This window comes from Sorghum bicolor, chromosome 5, assembly GCF_000003195.3.
Source record: "Sorghum bicolor cultivar BTx623 chromosome 5, Sorghum_bicolor_NCBIv3, whole genome shotgun sequence".
Lineage (NCBI taxonomy): Eukaryota > Viridiplantae > Streptophyta > Magnoliopsida > Poales > Poaceae > Sorghum > Sorghum bicolor.
Genome location: NC_012874.2, coordinates 43,245,747 through 43,270,285, shown reverse-complemented (window position 1 = coordinate 43,270,285; position 24,539 = coordinate 43,245,747). Strand labels below are relative to the sequence as shown.

Sequence of the window (24,539 nt, the reverse complement as noted above, 5' to 3'; positions counted from 1 at the left end):
CAAGATGCAACAAATAATAAATATTTTCATGAGTTAACTTTGAATAAATTTAATAATCTAAGTAAATAAATTATTATTATCATATTATAAAATATAAATTTTAATTCCAAATGATTTATTTCGGATATTCACTGGATATCCACGGGTGGAAAACCAAACCCGATCGGTTTCGGGGCCCCGAACCCGAAAACCGTGGACGAAAAACTACCACCAAAACCAAAACCACTGGATCCGAAATCCGCGGATATCCGAACCGAAACCGACCCGTTGCCATTCTTAGTAATATTTTCGTTTTTATTTGGCAAACATTATTCAATTATAAAGCAACTAGAGAAGATTCGTCTACAGATAAACTGTATAATTAATTTTTGTTTTCATATATATTTAATGTTTTATGCATGTGACATCAGATTTAATGTGACGAGAAATCTTAAAAAGTTTTTTTTTTTTTTTTTTTTTTTTTTCAAACTCGCTCTTTTCGGGAGAGGCACCGCCGTCAAAAATGGCCTGCTCAACCAGAATGCGACACGGGCGGAGCCGCGTCGCGCGATCACACCGGGCCACGCGCAGCTCCAGTACTCCACTCCCGTTCGCCTCCAGATCTGAGCCCTCAGCCCCTCACTCTCGCGCCGCCTCAATCCCGGCATCCGCGCTCCAAACCCTAACACGCCGCGCGATCCTAATGCGCAGGTGAGCCGCCCGCCCGCCCGCTCCCACCGGCAATTTCTCCAATTTCTTTTCGCGACTTTTCTTCCGATCATTTGATTTGGTGTGGTCTGGTCGGACCCCGCAGGGGTCTGGGCAGCGAGGCATCGCTGCGCCGGCGGCGCGGGCCGGCGCGGCTCTGGGTGGCCGTGGCGGCGCTGGTGGTCGGCACCGTGTGCCTCTTCTCCTCCTCCTCCGTCGGCCTGTTCGGCGCCTCTTACAGGGTCCAGGTGCGCTCGCCTCGCCCGCGCTCGCTTTCTGGTTTCTACCTCTCTGTTTTCCGTCTGCTGTATGTACTGCCTGGCGTGGGAGTAAAAGCAGGGGCGGCCTTGGCGTGGTTGTCCGGTTCCTGTTCGCTTGTAAGCAATTTGGGAGCTCTTTACACTGGTTAAGTTAGATGCATGCTACATTGTGTTTGGAAGCTGCTTGAAGCCTCATTAATGAATGCAGATTAGCTGTAAGACCCGTGGCCGCCGGCAATCGCCGACAACGTGAGGGTGACATGGAGTACAGCTCGTCGAGGATCGGACTCCCGTCACGCCGCTGCCGTGCGTGTATGTGGTTGGTGGATCGGACCAATCCAGCAAGAAATCGATGGAAACTGGGTGGGATAGGGTTGGGATCCAAGGAATGACCACCTTTGATACCACCTGTAAGACCTGTGGCCGCCGGCGATCGTCGACGACGTGAGAGAGACAGAGAGTACGCAGGGGATTCGGCCCGACCGAGCAGAGGAACCTCTGGCTCGAGTTGTGTATTCCGTAATGAAAATATGTCTGCTTATTACAGCGAATGTTCAGCATATATGGCTAGGAAGCCGGCCACACATAGGGCCCACATGTCAGTGTCTAGCTATTACAAGAATGATGGAAATACGCTTTCAGTACTTGGTGACGTCCTTCATCCTGTTGCCGTGACATCTCCCCCCATGAAGGTTCTGCTTGTCCCCAAGCAGGTGCTGATGGGAAGCACTTCTTGACCACATGATAATCCTCCCAGGTGGTTGAATGCTCGGGTAATCCTGTCCAAGTGAGAAGCACTTGTGGAACCGCAGTATTACCTTTCTTGATGAGTCGGCGTACCAGAATGCGCTCAGGGACTGCCTCAGAGGCTGCCAGGTCCGTCAGTGTGGGCAATGTTGAGTATGCTGGAGTATAGTCTGGATGAAAAGCCTTCAACTGCGAGATGTGAAATACTGGATGTATGGAACTGTCTTGTGGTAACTCCAAACGGTAGGCAACTGCACCAATTTTCTCTAGAATCTTGTATGGACTGAAAAACTTGTAAGATAGCTTGGGAAATGGTCTATTGGCCACCGAAGACTGTGTGTAGGTTTGCAAACGCAGCAAGACTGAGTCGCCCATAGATCAGTTCTGTTGCGGTCAGCAAACATTTTGATGCGGTTTTGGGCTTGTTGTAGCTTTGGCTTGAAAGATTGCATGTGCAGCTTGCGATGCTGGATGATCTGAGACACTGATGGAGAAGCATCTGTTGCATCACTGGGAACTGCACCCAAATCAGGATCATACCCATACAATGCCATGAAAGGTGAGCATCCAATGGAACTGTGGTAGGATGAGTTGTACCAAAGCTGAGCTAGGGATAACCACGATTTCCATGTTGTTGGTGAATCTTGTATTGAGCATCTCAAATACATCTCCAAGCATTGATTAACCCTTTCTGTCTGGCCATAAGTTTGGGGGTGGTATGCTGTGCTGAGATTGAGGGTCACCTTGTAGAGCTTGAACAATTCTTTCCAGGATGAACTGACAAATATGGTATCTCTATCTGAGACTATGGATTGGGGCATTCCATAAAGCTTGGTGATGTTATCGAGGAATAACTTAGCAATTGAAGTGGCTGTGTAGGGATGCTTAACTGGAATGCAGTGAGCATACTCTGTAAGTCTATCCACTATCACCATAATGACTGAGTACCCTTCTGATTTTGGCAGGCCTTCTATGAAATCCATAGAAATATCTTTCCACACGCCAGATGGGATTGGTAAAGGCTGCAGCAACCTAGCTGGGTGTGTATTGGAGTCTTTTGCCTGCTGGCAGATGGTGCATTGTTTGATGTATGAATCAACATCAGTCCTCATTCCTTTCCAGACAAACTGTCTCTTGAGTCTGTGATAAGTAGCAGTGACCCCAGAGTGACCCCTACTGCACTGGAGTGGCAAGCAGCTATCAGCTTAGTTTGCAGGGCTGAGTTGTTGCCAATCCAAATGAGATCATGGAGTTTGATCAATCCCTTGTGTAGGGTGTAGCCATTGGCATTCGGAGTGCTGATTGACAATTGTGTGAGGAGTTGCTGTGCATGAGGGTCTGTGGTATATGAGTTGAGCACCTCCTGGATCCATTGGGGTTGAACTACTGATTGCACAGCCAGCAAGTGAGCTATTCTGGATAAAGCATCTGCTGCCATGTTTTCTTTTCCTTGTCTATATTTGATTTTGAATTGGAGACCCATTAATCTTGTCATTGCCTTCTTCTGCATGTCAGAGTGGAGATGTTGTTCTGACAGATATGCCAAAGATCTATGAACAGTGAGGATGATGAATTCTTGCCTTTGCAGATAATGCCAACATTTGTCTACTGCCATAATCAAGGCCAAGAATTCTTTCTCTTATATGGAGAGGTTCTTATGTTTGTCTCCCAGTGCCTTGCTAAGAAATGCAATGGGTTGGCCTTGTTGCATGAGCACAGCTCCTACACCATCCATACAAGCATCTGTCTCAATTGTGAATTGAGCTAGGAAATTGGGAAGTGCTAGGACTGGAGTGGTGGTCATGACATGTTTGAGTTGCTGAAATGTAGTGTTTGCCTGTTCAGTCCATTGGAATTGCTTGTGCCTAAGGAGGGATGTGAGAGGCTTAGCTATGATTCCATAGTGTTTGACAAATTTCCTTTAGTAGTCAGTTAACCCCAAGAAGGCCCTCAGGTCCGTGAAAGATGTTGGTACTGGCCAGTTGATCATAACTTGTGTTTTGGCTTGATCTGTTGAGACCCCTTGATCAGAAATAATGTGGCCCAAATATTCAAGACTGTGTTGTGCAAAAGAACACTTGGAAGCTTTGAGGTAGAGTTGGTGGTGCCTTAGGGTCCCTAACACTTGTTGCAAATGCTGTAAATGATCTTCCAAACTCTTGCTGTAGATGAGGATATCATCTAAGAAAACCAGCACAAACTGCCTTAAGAAAGGTTTGAGTACTTGATTCATGATGCACTGGAATGTTGCTGGGGCATTGGTTAACCCAAAGGGCATGATTTTGAACTGATAATGGCCCTGGTGTGTTTTGAATGCAGTCTTTTCCTCATCGGCTGGCAACATTCTGACTTGGTGATAGCCAGGTCTCATATCTAACTTAGTGAACACCTTGGAGCCTTAGAGTTCATCCAGGATTTATTCAATGATGGGCATTGGAAATTTGTTCTTAATAGTGAGAGAATTGAGTTTTCTGTAATCAATGCAAAACCTCCAGCTGCCATCTTTCTTTTTCACTAGAAGCACCGGAGATGCAAAGGGGCTATGGCTGTGTGTGATCAGTCCTTTATCCAGTAACTGCTTCACTTGATTTTCTATTTCAGTTTTGTGTTGTGGTGAATAGTGGTATGGTCTGGAATTGAAGGGCACTGCATCAGGCAACAATGAAATAGCATGGTCATAACTCCTTTGGGGTGGCAGAGTTTGAGGATCTTGAAAGACATCAGCATATTGATGTAATAGTAGCTGGACTAACTCATTGGAGGCCACTGGAACTGATTTAGGTGGTGCTGGTCGATCTTGGATTGTGTCCAGTACCACATATACCCAAATGTCATTGCCTTGTGAGGATTTGTAGACCTGTCTGGCTGAAATGGTAGTCAACTACAATGATTGAGGTTTGAGACCTTGTATAGTGACACTAGTGCCCTTATGCTGGAATGTCAGAGTCTTGCTCACCCAATCACATTTTTTTTCTCGAACACGCAGGAGAGCTGCGTATCAATATATTAAGAAGGAGAAAAAGGGTGGATCACCCAAATACAAAAACAGTTTTTTGGGGGTTGGGCAGGGGGCCCGAACCCACACAACCAACAAAACCCACTAATATACCTACTGAACAGACGCCTAGACCCGAACTACACAAAGCCATCAACTCGGTTGCAAGGCGAGGAGATGTCAAATCCCTCGAGCCCCAGCATAGCCCCAAGAGTTTAGATCTTCTCTAATGGAGGTGATAAGCCCAACCAAATCTGGTTGCCTTCCTTCAAACACACAGCGATTCCTGTGATTCCAAATCGCCCAAGCCACTAAGATGACAAGAGAGTTCAGGCCTTGATTCATATAGTCAACCGCCCTAGTGGAGGCCACCTCCCACCAATCTTCAAAGGACTGCTCATTAGGTTGCGGAGCCAAATGTTGAAGACCAAAGCATTGCAGTACAATAAACCAAGCTTGATGTGAGAAGACACAAGAAACAAGCAGATGGTCAATTGTCTCCTCCTGGCTGCATAAGGGACAATGTTCAAGCCTTGATAAGTTGGTGCAACACCTGTTTAGTTCAATTTCTAATCGAGCAAGAAAAAGAACAGTATTTAAGGCTCTTACTGAGGGGAGGTGGGTTGCAGACATAAGGGGATCTGCACTTACAGTAGCTGTTTTAATTGAATATCTTGATCTGTGGGATTTGTTGATAGAGGTGGAGCTGCAGCCTGAGGCAGAGGATTCCCACACCTGGCTATTTTCTTCTAACGGGAAATATACGACTAAGTCAGCTTATGAAGCAATGTTCACTGGGGCCATTCAGTTTCGGTCGTGGGAGAGAATATGGAAGAGCTGGGCGCCGAATAAATGTCGTTTTTTCATGTGGCTGGTTGCGCATAACAAATGTTGGACAACGGATAGACTTGCTCACCCAATCACATTGCATGGGGCTGTTTCTTTCCAACCAGTCATAGCCCAAGATGGCATCATAAGGTAACAGGTCCAGAACAATCATATCAGATGTAAATGTATGGCCTTGGATGTACCATGTGAGGTTTGGTACCTTGATAGTGGCTGTCATCCATTCTCCATTGGCAAGCTTCACTTTCTGTTTGTGTATTGGTTCAGTTGGCAGTTGAGCTAGTTTGACAAAATGTGCACTGACAAAACTGTGAGAACTCCCAGTGTCTACTAGAGTGAGCATTGTTTTGTTCTTGACTGTGGTCTTGAGTTTGATGCAGTTTGGGGATTCAGTTCCACTCAGAGCATTCAAGGACAGCTGGCAGAATTCCTCTGTTAATATTTCTTCTATGGCCATTTCATTGAGTAGGTCCTCACTGATCTCTTTATCCAGATCATTCACCACTATGGCATTGAGATGGATCTTGTTTCTCTTGGTACAAACTTCAGCATGGCCAGGTTCAAACTTTTCACCACAGCTGTAGCATAAGTTGTTGGCTTTCCTGTAATCCCTGAGCTGTTTGTCCCTCCAAAAACTGCCATATGATGTATTTGGTTTGGTATCTTGTTTCGGTGGTGGCACCCTTGCTTTCTGAGGTTGGCGTTGGTATTTGAGCTTGTTCCTATCTGCCTGTCTCTGGCGGATCTTGGCGATAGTTGCTGCTTTGCGCATTGTTGTTGGCACGTGGGGCTCCACTCCTGCTCTAATATCTTCCTTGAGTCCATTGACATAGGTTGTGGCGAAGAATAGCTCATCAACATTGGAATTATGCATGGAGATCTCAAATTGGAGAGCTTGGACCTGAGTTGTGTATTCCTCCACTGTACCCGTTTGCTTCAGGCTTAAGAGGTCTGTGACTGAGGATCTATAGTCATCTTAGCCAAATTCTGTGTGTACAACCTCACAAAACTCTGTCCATGTGATTTTCTTATGAGTTTGCTTGTAAGCTTGCCACCATTTGGCTGCATTGCCTTGCAGATGCATTGAAGCTGCGGTGACCCATAACTTCTCAGGGATGGTATAGATGGTGAAGTAATTGGTACAGTTGTCAAACCAGATTTTTGGATGAACACCATCAAAAGATGGAAACTGCATCTTGGGTAAGGAATGGTGTGGCTGGTCATCCTTTTTGCGGTGGTCAAATCTTGGTTTGGGTTGGTGAGAATGATCTGGCTTGTGTGGAGCTTTGCCCTTGGCAAACATGTTATGAAATTCTTCTCCTTCGAACACTTCTGAACTAGAGCCCTCACTGGCAAGTGATTCTTCTTGATCAAATTGCTTCAGAGTTAGCTGGGCTACTCCATGTCCATTAGCATTGACCTGTTGGGAAATGAAGTCTTGCTGTGTTGCAAAGTTGTCCACCTTCTGATTGTTGGCCATAACCTAATTCTTCAAGTCCTGCTGTGCCAGATTGATATCATTCATCCTGTCAAACAGCAGGTCCACGCTTTCCAACATCTGATCCCAATGGGACTTGTCATCGTCGCTCCTTTTCGACATCTCCAACAAGATCTGGGTTTGCTTGGAGGGCTTGACTGATGCCGTAGCGGCACTCGGTGGAATGCCTGACGAATCCACGGTGAAGCAACAGGCTTGGTCGAAACCTCCCTTTTGCATGCTTCACCAAGACCCAACTCCCGGAAGTAAGGCGGGATCGAGGGATTTTACACAGGAACAAGTATCCTGCAACCCAAATCCACGGATACTTCCTCGCCGACGCCTCTGCACCATGCTTGAACAGCCAAACTCCGGAATTTTACACGCGAACAGATGCTGCGCAACCCTTGTTTGCCGTCCAGGTGTGCTCGAAAGGTGTGAGCTTACAGTGATTCACGACGTCGAACCCTAGGTGTTGATGTAGTCCCCCAGTTGTCGAAGCCGCAGTCTTGGGTGTCGGAGTCGCGTCCAGCACCGCTGCCGTCGCCATGCGCTCGGGGTTGATGAAGGGTCGAGTGTCGTCCGCTGCCGCCGCCGGTGCTGCTGCTTGTGCCGGATCGTGGGGGATCCAGCAAGCAGGTCCGCTCCGCCGCCGCCGTGCGCGACCGCTCGTCGAGGATCAGACTCCCGTCACGCCGCTGCCGTGCGTGTATGTGGTTGGTGGATCGGACCAATCCAGCAAGAAATCGATGGAAACTGGGTGGGATAGGGTTGGGATCCAAGGAACGACCGCCATTGATACCACCTGTAAGACCCGTGGCCGCCGGCGATCGTCGACGACGTGAGAGAGACAGGGAGTACGTAGGGGATTCGGCCCGACCGAGCAGAGGAACCTCTGGCTCGAGTTCTGTATTCCGGAATGAAAATATGTCTGCCTTATTACAACGAATGTTCAGCATATATGGCTAGGAAGCCGGCCACACACAGGGCCCACATGTCAATGTCTAGCTATTACAAGAATGATGGAAATACGCTTTTGGTACTTGGAGACATCCTTCATCCTGTTGCCGTGACATTAGCACATTGGACACAAGAAATCTGTATCCCTAGTTAAGATCAAATCAGCTGAAAGTTGCATTGATTCGTAGACAGCCCATCTGCGCATGGTTAAGAATTTCGTCAAGTCTTCTTTTTAAATGTATCAAACAATGTATTCTTTGCAGTTAACTATAAGAAGTTGGCAGTTTCAGTGCAAATTGTCCATTTCTCAAGATGCTGTTCAAAACGTGGGCAATATTGTTCCTTAATTAATATCCGGATGATTACATTTCAGCAGGTTGTTTGCATAGATTAAATTTCTTGTAAAATAATGAGGCATGGAAACTAAAACTGCAATGTATTTAGTACTTATTATTATTTGGCATGATGAAGTTGGGCACAAAACACATGCATTTTAGTTGGTATAAGGGTGGATCGCCTTCTCTGTGGAAATGGTTAGTTACACTTTGACCAGAACATGATGCCAAATGGTTCTCTAAGTAGTGTTGCATTTAAAATATTATACTCGAACAGATTGGGATAATGTAAAAGATAAATGGCCCATTTTTCATACACTGAGATTTTTGGCGTACCACTTTCTTTTCAGTTGAGATTCATCCGATATAGGCTGTGCTTTTTTAAATGCGTGGAATTGGACTGTAGTACAGAAATTAAATGTATATTAACTACTTAGATTTTCTATTAGTTATTTCTTGTACTGACATCAGTGCTACTACTCAAGGATGTTGATGTAAATAAGTTGTGGAGAACTGCAGATTCAACTGGTTGGAGAGCATCTTGTGCACCACGCACCTACTGGCCTCGTAAGTTTCTCACTGTATCCTAGTGGCACAGCCGGCAGTTACTGTCCAGTTGCATACCATCTGTAAATGAATATACTGATTGGTATCTCTCTGCTTGCAGCCCCACCAACTGAATCTGAGAGCAATGGCTACTTACGCGTCCGGTGCAATGGTGGCTTGAACCAACAACGCAGTGCAGTATGATTAAGACAAGAAACTTATCTCTAAAGCAGAATGATTCATCATGCAATTTTTTTTTCTTCATGGTAACATAGCTAAGACATTTAAGTTCACTATTGTTTTGATTCTGTAGATATGTAATGCTGTTGTTGCTGCACGGATCATGAATGCCACACTAGTGCTGCCAGAATTAGACACAAATTCATTCTGGCATGATGAAAGGTATGTATTTGTCTGAAATGGTTTATGTTGTGTATGAGTTACCACAAACTTGTGTTTTTTGTGGATCCTTCTGTCTGTGTTGGCAGGCGCTCCCTGCACTTCCTTCTTTTTTTTTTGCAGCAAATGGAAGTAACGTTCTTGTGTTGGTTCAGTCACATATCTATTGTATTTTCTCCAAATACTCTAAGTTGGATTAATTGATTGTTTTTGCCTGATATGTGGGCCTACCATTAGATAGTTAACCTAGTCCAACTGTTCCATGTAGACGGACATGCTAATTAATGTCCTGTAAGTATTGGTCTGGTGATTATTAGATATAACTAGTGTATTGCAGTGTTAGAACTTGTTTGGAAATATTAGCTTTGTGTACTGGAACTCTAGAGTGAGTTTTGCAGTTAAAATCTCAGGCCTGTTTGCTTAAACTTCAGCTATTTCAGCTTTATAACCCAGTTTGTATAAACTCATGTGGTCAACAGAAAGACCAAGTGACCAACTTATATTCCAGCTTATATAGTCTAGGAACCATTATGTAGGACATGAGAAACTACCCAGCCTGAAAATTTGCTCATAAATTGTAGTACATTGATAAATTTTTTGAGCTTGAGATGTAAAAAATGTATTTCTAATTGAAAGCATGATGGTCGTTGGTAGGAATTCTAGCCCTACCGGACAATGAACGGATGTTGTATGAGTGCGAGGGAGTCTGTCTAGGTCTGAGCGAATGAGGGAGACGACGCGGCTGCGCTGTCGCTGCGAGAGGGAAAGAGCTGGCGCAGGAGAGGGAGAGGTGGACGGATAGGGTTTACCCGTGGAGCTACAGTCCCCGCGGGTACTGTTCATGCAGGTGTTGTGGCTGCGGCTAGGGTTTCTCCCGACTTCGTGAGGAAGCTGAAAACAATAATATGTTTCTGCTTAATTAATCCCAATAGTGTTTACAAGTATTTATAACCCTCTCAACTAGAAAATAGGAAATATTCTTATAAATTTGCTAATAACATAATAAATATGGGCCTTTAGCCCCCTACGACTCCTAGCCACTTGTGGGCCTGCGGCGTGAATAACTCACGCCGGTCATAACATCTCTCCCCTCGTGCTGAAACAGCTTGTCTTCGAGCTGGAAGTCGGGGTAGGCGGCGCGAAGATCGTCCAGCAGCTCCCAGGTGGCCTCTTCCTCGGAAAGGCCGTGCCACTGCACAAACACCCACCAGACATCACGACACAACTGGGCACGCAGGGCCTTGGCCGGTGCTGGCGTGCGGCGACCGTCCAGCATAGGAGCCAGTCGGCTAGGCTGCTGGGGCAGATCTCCATGGTGACGCTTCAGCAGGCTGACATGAAACACATCATGGAGACGAGAACCCTCTGGTAATTCCAGTCAATACGCCACCTCGCCGATGCATTCGAGGACACAACCTGCATAGTGCGGTCCCAGCTTGCCCTTCGCCTGGGGCGCGAGTGACTAAGTGGCGCGATGAAGGAGACGAAGCCACACCCAGTCACCGACTTGGATCCAAGTTGCGATGGCTGGCGTCGTAGTACTTCCTGACAAGCTCCTGCGCCTGGAGAAGCCGTTGGCGCACCTCCGCCAGGACCTCGTCCCAGGAGCGTAGAAGCCCGTCAACAGCATCGGTCCTAGTCGTGCCATGCGTGTAGGGTAGCAACGGCGGGGGCGGCCGACCATAGACCACCTCGAAGGGAGTGGCACGCAAGGCGGTGTGAAACGAAGTATTATAGCAATACTCTGCTCATGCCAACCAGCCCACCTAGGCGCGTGGTCGATCACTGGTGGCACACCGCAGATACATCGCAATGACGACCTCCGACTGCCCATCGGTCTGGGGTGGAAGGCCGTACTCATTCGGAGCTTGGCACCTGCCATGTTGAAGAGGTCCCGCCACACATGACCGGTGAAGACGGGTCCCGGTCGCTGACGATGGATGATGGGAACCCGTGCAGGCGAACAATCGCATCGAAGAAGGCGCGGGCGACCGACGTGGTCGTGTATGGATGACCGAGCGCGATGAATTGCGCGTACTTGGAGAAGCGGTCCACCACGGTAAGAATGAATGACTTGCCTGCGACCTTCAGTAGCCCTTCAATGAAGTCCATCGAGATGTCGGCCTAGACCTGGGTTGACACGTCGAGGGGCTGCAGCAGCCCCGCAGGACGCGTCGTCACCGTCTTGTTGCGCTGGCAAGTAGTGCAAGAGTGCACCCAATCCTGCACAAGGATCCTGTCCCGAGGAATGTAGAAGTTAGTGCGGAGTCGATGCAGTGTCTTCTGAATGCCCTCATGGCCAGCCGAGTGCGCCAAGAGAAGCACTTGGTGGCGTAGGTCCCCATAGTCCGGCATGAAGACACGGGTCCCATGGAGCAGTAGGCCGTCGACGAAACTCCACGGATCCTCTAGCTCGCCCGTGCGGTACCGAGCTAGCAGTTGCTAGCCCTCAGCCATGGCCTCCTGCGCCCGCCGAATGTCATCCAGGAGCGTAAAGGAGGGACCTGAGAGCGCTAGGTCAGCAGCATCCATGCCCTCCTGGTTAGTCAGTGCCCCAGCCTCAGTGTCCTGGCAAGACAGGGCGTCCGCCACAATGTTAAGGTGGCCCGGGCGGTACACAGAGAAATCAAAGCCAAAAAGTTTGCTGATCCACTGGTGCTGTGGAACTGTGCATAAACGCTGGTCAAGCAAAAATTTGAGGCTGTAGTGATCGGTATGAACCAAGAAGTGGCGTCCCTATAAGTATGGCCTCCAATGGCGAACAACTTCAACCAGGCCGATCAACTCCTGCTCGTAGGCCGCCAATTTGAGATGGCGAGCAACAAATGGCTTGCTGAAATAGGCAAGGGGTCCGGCGCCCTGGTGAAGGACGGCACCAAACCTTGCCTCGGACGCGTCGCAGTCCACCAAAAAAGGCGCGGCGAAGTCCGGCATCTGAAGGACAGGCCCCGTGGTCAAAGCACGTTTGAGTGCCTCGAATGCCGCCGCTGCATCGTCATCCCACACAAACACATCCTGTCGCAAGAGACGCGTGAGTGGAGCGGCGATAATGCTGAAGTCGCGGATGAACTTGCGGTAGTAGCCGGTGAGACCTAGGAAGCCCCGCAGGCTGCGCGCAGATGATGGAGACGGCCACGCGGCGACTGCGGCGGTCTTGTCGGCGTCCATGGCAACGCTGCCCTCGGAGATCATGTGACCCAGGTAGGCCACTGAGGATGCCCTGAAGGAACACTTGGAGCGCTTTAGGTGGAGGTGGTGCGCCCGCAGCGCGTTGAGGACGATGTTGACGTGCTGCAAGTGTTCGGCCAACGACGAACTGCAGATTAATATATCATCAAGAAATACGAGGACAAATTGCCGTAGGAAGGGCCGGAGGACATCGTTCATTAGGGCTTGGAAGGTTGCCGGGGCATTATGTAGCCCGAAGGGCATGACCAGGAACTCAGTGGCCGTGGTGGGTGCGGAAGGCCGTCTTGTCGGTGTCGTCGGGGTGCATGCGCACCTGGTGGTATCCGGAGTGAATGTCGAGCTTAGTGAAGAAGCGAGCCCCATGGAGCTCGTCCAAGAGCTCATCCACCACCGGGACCGGGAATTTATCTTTAGAGGTCTTGGCGTTGAGGGCGCGATAGTCGATGCAGAAGCGCCACGAGTGGTCCGCCTTTCGGGCCAACAGGACCGGTGCGGAGAACGAAGAGGTGTTGGGCCGAATGATCCCTTGGGCCAGCATGGCAGTCACTGGCGTTCGAGCTCGTCCTTCTGCAGCTGGGGTAGCGGTCGGGCCGTACAGCGACCGGCGCGGTCCTAGGCAGGAGGTGGATGTGGTGGTCGTACGGACGCGGCGGCAGGAGCCCCGTGGGCTCGTCGAAGATGTCGTTGTGCTGCAGGAGGTGGTCGAGCAGCGGCAGCCGCGGGTCAGTGGAGACCACGACCAACGCCTGCCGATGCGCGGCCGTCGGCGGCCCGGACACGCCCTGCCACGTGACGCGGCGTCTGTCCCGCTAGGACGACAGCGTAAGGGCCTCGCAGTCCCATAGCATAGGCCCTAGTGTCTGTAGGAAGTCGAAGCTGATGATGAAGCTGAAGGCGGCCAAGTTGAGGCCGACGCATGTGATGACGAAGGTATCATCACCAATGCGGATCGGCACGTCGAGTGCGACCCCCACACGCAAGGCGATCACCGTTGGCGACGGTGACTCGTAGGTGCTCGCCTCTTGCGGGTGTTAGGCCGAGGCGGCGCATAGCAGTGCCTTGGATGAAGTTGTGCGTCGAGCCGGTGTCGAGAAGGGCGAGAAAGCGCTCCCCCTTGACAATGACGGGCAGTAGCATGGCGTTCGGTGGCCGGATCCCTGCAATAGTGTGGAGGGAAACGACAAGCGAGTTAGCTATGGCATCCTGGTCGGCCGGCTCCTTCTGGTGCACGAGCTCCCCCGGCTCGTCGTCGATGTAGTCAGTTGTCTCGAGGTAGAAGAGGCGCTTGCACACATGTCCGCGGACGAATGGCTCGTCACAATTGAAGCAAAGACCTTGTCGGCGCCGTTCCGCTTGCTCGGCCGGCGTGAGATGACGGAAAACGGGCGCTGCAGGCTGGGCTAGAACAGGGACAGCGGGTGTCGGTGTCGTCGTAGCTTGCACCGTCGTGGCAGGTCATGGAGCCCGGCCACCCTGCTGCTGCAGCTGCAGCTGCTATAGGGCCAGTAGAAACGCCGCCGTACGATGCTTGTAGGCACGCGCGTAGTACATTGCCGTCTGCAGGTCGGGCGGATGGTGCATCTCCACATGTACCCTGATGTGCTCGGGGAGGCCGCCCACATACAGTTGGGCCTTTTGGCGAGCGTTAAAGGTCACATTCGTGGCAGAGGACGACGTTGTAGCGATCCGAATAATCCTAGACCGATGAGACGAAGGGGAGCCGGGCCAGCTCAGCCAAGCGCGTGCCCTGCGTCGCGGGACCGAAGTGGAGTTGGCACAGCTCGCGGAAACGCTCCCACGTCGGCATGCCTTCATCTTGTTTGAGCGCATAGTACCACATCTGTGCAGTGCCCCGGAGGTGGTAGGACTCCAACCAAGTACGATCTGAAGCGAGGGTGCGCTGGCCGCGGAAGAATTGCTCGCACTGGTTGAGCCAATTAAGCGGATCGACGCCTCCATCATACGTGGCGAACTCCAGCTGAAAAATCTAGGGGGGGGGGCATGGGCGCCGCCTTATGCGCTGCTCGGCGCGCCGTCAACGAATGTGGTGCCCCCTGCTGCGGATGGGGCAGGGGCGCCGCCATAGAGCAGCGGCCCGTTCGTGCCGCCGTAGAAGGTTCCCTTAGACGGACCGGAGGGGGCTGCGGCTGAGGGCGTGACAGTGGTGGCTGCCGTGTAGACAAGTAGCAGCGGTGAAGTGCCCATGAGCGCCCAGGATGGAAGGGGGGACGGGAAGGTCGGCCACCGCATCATGTGTAGGGGCACCTCGTGCTGCTCTGGGGTGGGCTTGAGGTGGAGGACGTTGGTGGCGACGTCGTAGGGGCGGGTGGCGGCGGCGGCAAGAGACTCGCCAACGACGACTGCATGGCGTGCATGTTGCGGCTGAGCAGGTCCATGTTGCGGCCGATCTGGTCGACCACTCCCGCCAGGGACGCCACGGTGAGGGTGCTGTCGGAGGACTCCGAGGTCTCGGACGGCGCGGTGAGAAGCGGCCCGCTGGACACCGCCGGCGAGGCCACGGTGCAGGTTGGTGGAAGCGCGGACATCGTACCAAGGCTATCTGATACCAAGCTGGTAGGAATCCTAGCCCTACCGGACGATGAACAGAGGTTGTATGAGTGCGAGGGAGGCTGTCTAGGTCTGAGCGAACGAGGGAGATGACGCGGCGGCGCTGTTGCTGCGAGAGGGAAAGAGCTGGCGCGGAGTGGACGGCTAGGGTTTACCCGTGGAGCTACAGTACCCGCAGGCACTGTTCACGCAGGTGTTGTGGCGGCGGCTAGGGTTTCTCCCGACTTCATGAGTGTTAGGCAATAGAATATGCCGTCGCCCCTTACCATATGCTGCGGTATATCATTGCCATAATTAGCAGATGTAAATAAATCAGGGATAGCTGATTTAGTTACTATAATTAGCAGATGTAAATCACTGATTTAGTTACTATAATTAGGAGATGTAAATCAAGGAAATCACCCTTGCCTTGTAAAGGCCAGTCGGCCCTATATAATAGAAGGCACCCCTCCAATTGAGGTGTGTGGCCAATTGCCCCAATCCTAATCTTCTACATGGTATCACGAGTTTAGGCCTTGATCTCGTTCTAATCTCGATCTCCTCCTGGGCGCTGACCTTCTCCTCCCCTTCCCATGGGAACCGAATCATCCTTCTCCTTTGCCACCAGCGGCAACCTCACCAGCGATGCTGCTCCTGCAATCTCCCCCTTCGCCACCATCAACATCAAGCTCCACGTCCCCATGACCCTTGAGTTGAAGCCCTCCAACTTCACCAAGTGGTCGACGGCTTTCGTGGCCACATGTGGCAAGTTTGGGCTGCAGCATCACCTCGCCGCTGCCTGCACCTCGACTCCCGACGCGGCCTGGCTGCAGGCTGACTTCTGCGTCCGCGGCTGGATGTACAACACCGTCTCCGATGCCGTCCTCAATCTCGCCATGACCGACGACACGCAGACGGCGCGTGCCCTTTGGGCGGCCATCAGCGCGGTGTTCCAGGCGAACAAGGCTCCTCGCGCCATCTTCTTGAATCACAAGTTCCACTCGATGACTCAAGGGGATCTGTCCATTGACGCCTACTGCATTCGCATGAAGGAGAAGGCCGACGAACTCCGCGACGTTGGGCAGCCCGTCTCTGAACCCAACCTCGTCCTCAACCTGCTGCGAGGGCTCAACGAGGTCTACTCTAATGTCGCCGACAACATCGCCGGGACACAGCCCCTCACCCTCGCTGCCGCTCGGCACCAGCTCCTCAAAGAGCTGCGCCTGCAGAACGAGGAAAAGGTGCGCGCCACCACCGCCCTCGTGGCTACTGCCTCCTCTCTTGGCAGTCACCAGCAGCAGCAGCTGCAGGGCGGCCGGCGCCCTAACACCAAGAAGGGTGGCCAGCAGTCCTCCGGCGGCACCTCCGGCGGCACCAACACCAACAAGCGCGTCCCCTGGGGCTTCAATCCCTGGACCAGCGAACGTGTGGCCCCTGGAGCGTGTCACTCCTCCTGGACAGCGCCGCCAGGGCGGTTCTGGCGTTCCTAGAGGTCCTGGTGGCCAGGCTGGGCGCAACTCGGGCATACTAGGGCCTCCCCCACAGGCCAACACCGCCTTCGCTCCGCTCCAGACCTCCTCCAGCGGCTCCAACACCTCCACCAGCACCTGGGATGCAGCCGACCTCATCGCTGCCCTGCAGAACATGCAACTGCAGGGCGACTGGATAGTTGACTCCGGCGCCTCCACACATATGTCCTCGGCTGGTATGCTCACCCAACGTCTCCCCTCCATCTCCTCACAGTAGGTAATGGCACCAGTATTCCTGTCACGTCTAGAGGTCACTCCATCCTTCCCACATCTACCACAAACTTCGCTCTTAATAATATTCTTGTTGCACCATCCATAGTCCGCAACCTGCTTTATGTCCGTCCATTCACTCGTGACAATAGCTGCTCCTTTGAATTTGACGCACATGGTTGTTTTTCTGTTAAGGATCTCAGGACGGGACGCGTGATTCTCCGCTGTAACTGCGATGGGGACCTATATACCATGCCTGCCTCCACAGCTGCCGCTCCACCTCATGCTCTCTTGGCTGCTTCGTCGACTCTGTGGCATCAACGTCTCGGCCATCTTGCACCCGCTGCTCTAGAGCGCCTAAATAAATTGCATGCTGTTTCCTGTAATAAAGTAGACCACTCCCTATGTCACTCTTGTTCAGATAGGCAAACATACGCGTCTACCTTAAAGTTCTTCGCAGTCCATAACTCATGCCCCTTTCGAACTTGTTCACTGTGATGTTTGGACTTCCCCCATCAACAGTTTGTCTGGTTTTTCATACTACTTGGTATGTTTAGATGATTATAGCCACTACTGTTGGGTTTTTCCGCTCCGAAAAAAATCAGAGGTCCACCAACACTTAGTTGAACTTGCTGCGCTCGCCAAAACACAATTCCTTTCCCATAAAATGCTTTCAGGCTGATAACGGGACTGAATTCCTCAACACTGCCACCACCAAATTCTTCGCTGCTCAAGGCACTCACCTCCGCTACTCCTGTCCCTACACATCATCCCAAAATGGCAAAGCTGAACGCATCATCCGCACCCTCAACAATTCCATTCGTACCATGCTGCTCCACGCCTCCCTGCCTCCCGCATATTGGGCCGAGGGACTCCTGACAGCTTGCTACCCCCATAATAGGCGCCCATCCTCCTCCATTCAGCATGCCATTCCATATACTCGTCTGCATAATCAGCCACCAACCTAAAACCATCTGCGTGTTTTTGGGTGTCTCTGTTACCCCAACATGCAAGCAACCTCTAAACATAAGCTCGCCCCTCGCTCCACGACATGCGTCTTCCTCGGATATCCCCCCTCACACAAAGGTTACCGCTGCCTCGACCTATCAACACGTCGCATCATCATCTCTCGCCATGTTATATTCGATGAGACCACTTTTCCCTTTGCAGCCACCTCAGACGCCTCCTCCCCCGCATCTCACGACTTTCTCCTCGACGACGATATGGTTTCGGTGCCTTGCTCTACTGTTGTTGCAGGTGGGACTTCCTCTTCTACGCCCGTGGTTACTCCATCCCCCTCAGATGTTAAGCAGCCACCCTCCGACGTTGCGGCATCACATGGATCGCCTCCTTTGACACCAGGCGGGCGTGGTTACGTGCCCCCGCCTGGACCTAGCGTGGTTCCCTTTCCACGGGTCTACGTCCGCCGCCCCCGCCTCGAGCCGTCCGGAGAAGCGGCTGCCCCGGCAGTCCCTCCTGATGCTCCGGCGCCACCGACGGCGCCCTCATCGGCCCAGGCAGCCTCTACTGCTCCGCCACCACCACCGCTGCCACCGCCACCGCCGCCACGTGTTACCCGTACCATGACGGGTGCCATCCCTCGCGTCAGCTATGAAGGGCTGGCGGCCACCACATCTTCCTCACCATCGCCGATCCCAACGAACTACCACAGCGCTCTGGCCGACGCCAACTGGCGTGCTGCGATGATGGATGAGTACCAGGCCCTCGTCGACAACAACACCTGGCAGCTCGTTCCGCGTCCCCTGGCGCCAACATCGTGACGGGGAAGTGGATCTTCCGGCACAAGTTCCATGCTGATGGGTCCCTCGCTCGCCACAAGGCTCGTTGGGTTGTCCGAGGCTTCTCCCAGTGCGAGGGTGTCGACTACTACGAGACTTTCAGCCCGGTTGTCAAACCGGCCACCATACGATCTGTACTCAGCATCGCCGCATCACGTGCCTGGTCGATTCACCAGCTGGACGTAAAGAACGCCTTTCTTGACGGCCACCTCGAGGAGACCGTCTACTGTCAGCAGCCGCCAGGATTCGTCGACCCTGGCGCTCCCGATCACGTCTGCCGTCTGCTGAAGTCCTTGTACGGACTGAAGCAAGCTCCGCGGGCTTGGTACCAGCGCTTCGCCACCTTCATCCGGCAGCGCGGCTTCGTCGCCTCCACCTCCGACACGTCCCTTTTCATATTACGAGAAGGGACGAGCCTCGCCTACCTACTGCTGTACGTCGACGACATCGTCCTCACCGCTTCGTCCTCGGCGCTCCTTCAGCGCATTATGGCTCGGCTGAGCTCCGAGTTCGCCATGACGGATCTTGGCGCCCTCCACTTCCTCGGCATCGCTGTCACACGCTCCTCCGATGGCCTCTTCCTCTCCCAGCGACAATATGCCGTCGAGCTTCTTCAGCGTGCGGGCATGGCTGAGTTCATCCGACATCGACACCTGTTGACACTCATGCCAAGCTATCCGCGACCGACGGGGTTCTACTGTCAGAGAAGGACGCATCTGAGTACAGGAGCCTGGCGAGGGCTCTCCAGTACCTGACGTTGACTCGTCCTGATCTGGCTTATGCTGTTCAACAGGTGTGCCTCTTCATGCACGCCCCGCGCGAGCCTCACCGTGCGCTCATCAAGCGCATCCTACGCTTCGTCCAGGGGACTCTCTCCTCGGGTCTTCACATTGGCACCGGCTCCGTCGACAAGCTGACTGCCTACTCTGATGCTGACTGGGCAGGCTGTCCAGACTCTCGACGATCCACCTCCGGCTTCTGTGTCTATCTCGGCAACAATCTGGTTTCCTGGTCCTCCAAGCGCCAGACCACGGTGTCCCGTTCTAGCGCAGAGGCAGAATATCGGGCTGTGGCTCACGTTGTGGCTGAATGCTGCTGGCTTCGACAGTTACTCCAGGAGCTCCATATTCAGCTGCCCTCCGCCACCGTTGTCTTTTGCGACAACATCAGCGCCGTCTACATGACAGCCAACCCCGTCCACCACAAGAGAACGAAGCACATTGAGATCGACATTCACTTCGTCCGCGAGAAGGTGGCCCTTGGTGAAATTCGGGTTCTCCATGTACCCTCCTCTCATCAGTTCGCTGACATCATGACTAAAGGGTTTTCGACAGCACTCTTTCGAGAGTTTCGATCCAGCCTTTGCGTCCGGGAGCCTCCCGCTGCGACTGCGGGCGGGTGTTAGGCAATAGAATATGCCGCAGCCCCTTACCATATGTTGCGGCATATCATTGCCATAATTAGCAGATGTAAAACAATCAGGGATAGCTGATTTAGTTACTATAATTAGGAGATGTAAATCAGATGTAAATCAAGGGAATCACCTTTGCCTTGTAAAGGCCAGTCGGCCCTATATAATAGAAGGCATCCCCTCCAATTGAGGTGTGGCCAATTGCCCCAATCCTAATCTTCTACAATGAGGAAGCCGGAAACAATAATATGTTTCTGCTTAATTAATCCCAACAGTGTTTACAAGTATTTATAACCCTCTCAACTAGAAAATAGGAAATATTCTAATAAATTTCGTAATAACATAATAAATATGGGCCTTTAGCCCCCTACGACTCCTAGCCACTTGTGGGCCTGCGGCGTGAATAACTCACGCCGGTCATAACAGTCGTCAATGCAGACATTATCAAATTATAACATCTTGTAGGAGCAGCAGAAATCATTTCATGTCTAGGGAACGCAATCATGAAGATGTTGAGTTGGACTAATTCATATTATATCATATTTTAAGGGCAGCATGTGCTGCATTTACTTGTAATTTCTTAGAAATCCTTATTTTGGGAAATGCCATCATGAAGATGTTACTTAATTACCTTCTTGGCCATCTCCGTTTATGTTGTATGATCGCATGCTCATCTGTTGTTGGTGTTTACTTATTTTCTGCATTTATATATGCACCCAGTGGCTTTGTAGGTATTTATGATGTTCCCCACTTCATCAAGACATTGAAATATGATGTTCGAATTGTTATGAGCATTCCTGAAATCACTACAATGGGAAAGTCCAAGAAGCTCAAAGGCCATCAGGTGAATAAATTTAAAGGACACTACATCTAGTTATGTTAAATTCGTTTTTTCTATCATCAAAATCTCATTTTTTAGGAGCATACTATACTCATGGGACAATTCTTTGTCCTCGCAGATTCGACCACCTAGAGATGCACCAGTATCTTGGTATGCAACCGTTGCATTGGAGACGATGAAGAAATATGGAGGTATATATTTAACTCCATTTTCACACCGTTTGGCAGAAGATATTGATGATCCGGAACTCCAGAGATTGAGATGCAGGGTGAATTACCATGCACTACGATTCAAGCCACATATCATGAAAACAAGCAGTGAGATAGTGAACAAGCTCCGCTCAGAAGGCCATTTCATGTCAATTCATCTTCGGTTTGAGTTGGATATGCTTGCATTTGCAGGGTAGGGCTTTCACTAAACTATTGTAAAATTATCACTTGATGCTGAATATGTCACGCCCTGCTTATTTTTTGTGTCCATCCCTGAAGTCTTTAATCTAGTCTCAGGGAAGTCTTCAAAAGGGCTACCTTGCGTGGAAATGAAAACATTCATGCATATACATGGAATTATTAATAAAAAGATATCAACAAATGCAAACCCATTGTCATTAAGCATTCTTGCTATTTTCAGTCTTTGATACCATAATTTTAGGAAACTATGCTTTTTCATTAATTATAGCTACTCTTGCCATGATATTATTTGCTGTGTAATTTTTGCTTACCTTCCGAAATGAAAATTGCAGGTGCATTGACATATTCAAACCTCAAGAGCAAAAAATTATGTTGAAGTACAGGAAAGAACATTTTGCAGAAAAGGAACTTATCCCCATGGAAAGGAGGCGCATGGGGAAGTGCCCTTTAACTCCAGAAGAGGTACTGAATCTTCTTATAAACATTGATCCAGATCTTCTTTAAGCATGATTGGAGCTGTGTCTAATAAGAAGTTAATGCTGTATTAATTTCCATGGTTGCCTGAGTATCATATACCATTCTGTACTCGTAGCATTAAATAAATCCTTTTGATTGATATAAAAATAAGATGATAGGGAGTGAAGTTGAAACATATATATGTAGTACGGAAATTTAGAAAGAACTTTGGAAAGACTACTCAATTACTGAACTACCGAAGTAATCCAATGTTCTATTTGTATTGCTGTGCAGGTAGGTCTTATTCTAAGTGCTATGGGATTTGACAATAGAACACGCATTTACCTTGCTTCTGGTGAGCTCTTTGGTGGGAAACGTTTCATGAAGCCATTCAAGACTATGTTTCCACGCGTAGAGAACCACAGCACAGTTGGACCTGGAAAGCTGGAAGAGAATACCCAAGGGCTAGCAGGATCAGCAGTTGATTACATGGTTTGTCTCCTGTCTGACATTTTCATACCCACATATGATGGCCCAAGCAACTTCGCAAACAACCTCATGGGCCATCGTATGTACTATGGTTTCCGGACCACAATTACACCAAACAGAAAGGCCCTTGCCCCCATATTCATTGACAGGATGGAAGGCCGTGGCATTAGCTTTGAGAGAATCAGAAGGGTAATGTTCAACAGTCATTTTGGTGGCCCCCACAGGCGCATCCATCCAGAGTCTTTCTACACGAACTCGTGGCCAGAGTGCTTCTGCCAGCCGGATGCCAGGAACCAAGCAGACCGGTGCCCCCCTGATAACATAAATGATGTTCTCGAAAGTCAGTTCCAGAGTGAAGAAGAAATGGAAGAAGCAAGAGCCACTAATCAGACTGACTCATCCAGCCTAATAGAAGAGCCGACGATTTAACTGACCAACTAAGGATTACTGCTCGGAAGCATTTTGAACACTTGCAATGTTAATCAGAGAGATCCAAATACAACGATCTTCATGGAATGTATTAATTGATGTCTCAAGCTCCCTACGGGATAGCTGGAGCGGTTGAGATGCTGAGGTGTGGTATCTGGTGGTATCCAGGGAGAGCATTGAACCAGACTTTGGATAGGTCTGGTCATAGTTTTGAGGAGAAAACAGTACGTATGTCAGTTTCCTCATTGGAAAGTGAAATTGTGTGAGTTGTGTACGTGGCAGCGACAACAGTTGGAATCCTTTGCGCAATATGGTACAGCCACTAGGCCCGGTTATGCTTGTCCGCTCCATTTTTTCCACAAACTTCATTAACCTTGTGGCTTTAATATAGGCGGAGCGGTCGTAATTTTCGTGTAGTAATTGGCGCTTTCCTGGTACAGCCATCGTTTGATTTCCCATAGGCTATTCGAATTTGTTGAATTGAAATATGTTCAATCTCATTTCCTACGTGATATCTAAAATTCCTGCTTCAATTTGTATAGTAGAGTAAATCATAGAGGTAGCGATCTCTAAACTCTAATTTTTATAATAGAGTAAATTATATGGGCGATGTCTAAACTTCATAGATCCTCAAACTATAAAATTGCATATGTTGATCTCAATTCTCAGTCAAATAGTAGTCAGGATGTACCTCGATATGTTGATCTCAAATCTTAGTGAAATAGTAGTTAGGGTGTATCTCCATGGCCGTGTTTAGTTGTTGAACTATTTTGTAAAATGGTCAAGATTTTCTATCACATCAATCTTGCGGAATGTACATGTAGCACTAAATATAGATAAAAAATAATTAATTGCACAGTTCGTCTGTAATTTGCGAGATAAATTTTTTGAGCCTTGGACAACAATTGTCAAATACAAACGAAAGTGCTACAGTAGCACTTTGTAAAAATTTTCCAGAACTAAACATGGCCTACATTTCGGCATGAAAACCAAAACAAAGCCAAATAACGAAATTGCCCTAAAAAAATCCGGTGTCTTTGGTCGCCCATGGCCGCTTGCTGCCGGCGGCACCTCCTCAATAGCGTGCTCGACCCTCATCTTCCACCGTACAACATACCTCCACCGCACTGGTGGTCGGGCCGCGTCTTCCTCCTCCAAGTCTACAGGGGATGAGCTCGTGCCACCCGCACGGACCGTCGGACCGGTGACGTTGTTGACCGCAACCACTTCAAGGCTAGCTCCACAACGGTAGCTCCATTCGCAGCCACATTAGGGGCTAGCTTGATGTCAGCAGCCCCGCTGCCCATGACTACACGTGTAGGCCTATGCTGCACTGCCATATCCACGCACGATTAAGGAGCACTAGATGGGAAGGGACCAGAGGGTAGGAGGACTAGTACGACGCTAGGAACAGACTAGACGATGAAGCAGAAAAAGTGTGGGGGCATCTCATAGCAGCGAAGAGCGGCATTGCGCGGCGCTTCGCAGCCAAGTGAGTATGACAGTGTGCCTTGGTTTCTAAGCTCCATGAGCCAAAGTGTTGGATCTAGTTAGGCATGCGTAAGGAGAAATATGAATAGGTGTGATTGCTATGCGGTTGGGAAGATGAACAGTTCGCAGAGTCTACAGAACCATCTGTGAAAAGCATCTTGGCTCTTAATGAGTTTCGGTGATTAATGACAATGTTAATTACTATGACTAACGTGTGTTTTGCAGAGGCAAAGTCATTTGAGTTAGGTCATGGTAATGGTGATCGATGGACTAGATCATTCATGCCGACTTAATGGTGGAAATTGTTTCGGTTTTCAAAGGATGGTTGGACATCGTCAAGACTAGACTAGGTCTAAGTGCCATATGGTGAAGAAGGGCACTTAGAGTAGTTCAGGACTTTGTTTTCCTTTGACCATACTATTAAGAGGGGTATTGAATGGGTAGCTTGACCTAGGCAAGGCTCTAGGTTTAGGTGTGGTGCACACT

At 50.1% G+C, this 24,539-nt stretch overlaps 1 protein-coding gene across 5 annotated transcripts; it reads left to right on the top strand.

Moving 5' to 3' along the window:
- Positions 487-23,099, top strand: LOC8075771 (uncharacterized protein At1g04910). Of its 5 annotated transcripts, none has more exons than XM_002450677.2 (9): positions 487-690; positions 794-935; positions 8,793-8,874; positions 8,975-9,051; positions 9,167-9,255; positions 20,658-20,781; positions 20,897-21,180; positions 21,521-21,650; positions 21,939-23,099. In XM_002450677.2, the coding sequence occupies exons 1-9, from the start codon at positions 503-505 to the stop codon at positions 22,560-22,562; spliced, it is 1,740 nt and encodes a 579-aa protein (XP_002450722.2). In that variant the 5' UTR covers positions 487-502; the 3' UTR covers positions 22,563-23,099. The 5 variants fall into 5 exon arrangements, with proteins under 5 accessions (XP_002450722.2, XP_021316388.1, XP_021316387.1 ...); XM_021460713.1 differs by lacking the exons at positions 487-690; positions 794-935 and adding exons at positions 1,288-6,484; positions 6,614-6,735 and having other exon boundaries at positions 21,939-23,048; XM_021460712.1 differs by lacking the exons at positions 487-690; positions 794-935 and adding exons at positions 1,288-6,484; positions 6,614-8,348 and having other exon boundaries at positions 21,939-23,048.

Excerpts from the sequence above, each read along its gene's own strand:
- LOC8075771 (XM_002450677.2), top strand. The coding sequence starts at position 503 with ATGGCCTGCTCAACCAGAATGCGACACGGGCGGAGCCGCGTCGCGCGA. Across the intron at positions 936-8,792 it reads GCGCCTCTTACAGGGTCCAG|GATGTTGATGTAAATAAGTT; the intron begins GTGCGCTCGCCT and ends CTACTACTCAAG. Across the intron at positions 20,782-20,896 it reads AGAAGCTCAAAGGCCATCAG|ATTCGACCACCTAGAGATGC; the intron begins GTGAATAAATTT and ends TTGTCCTCGCAG.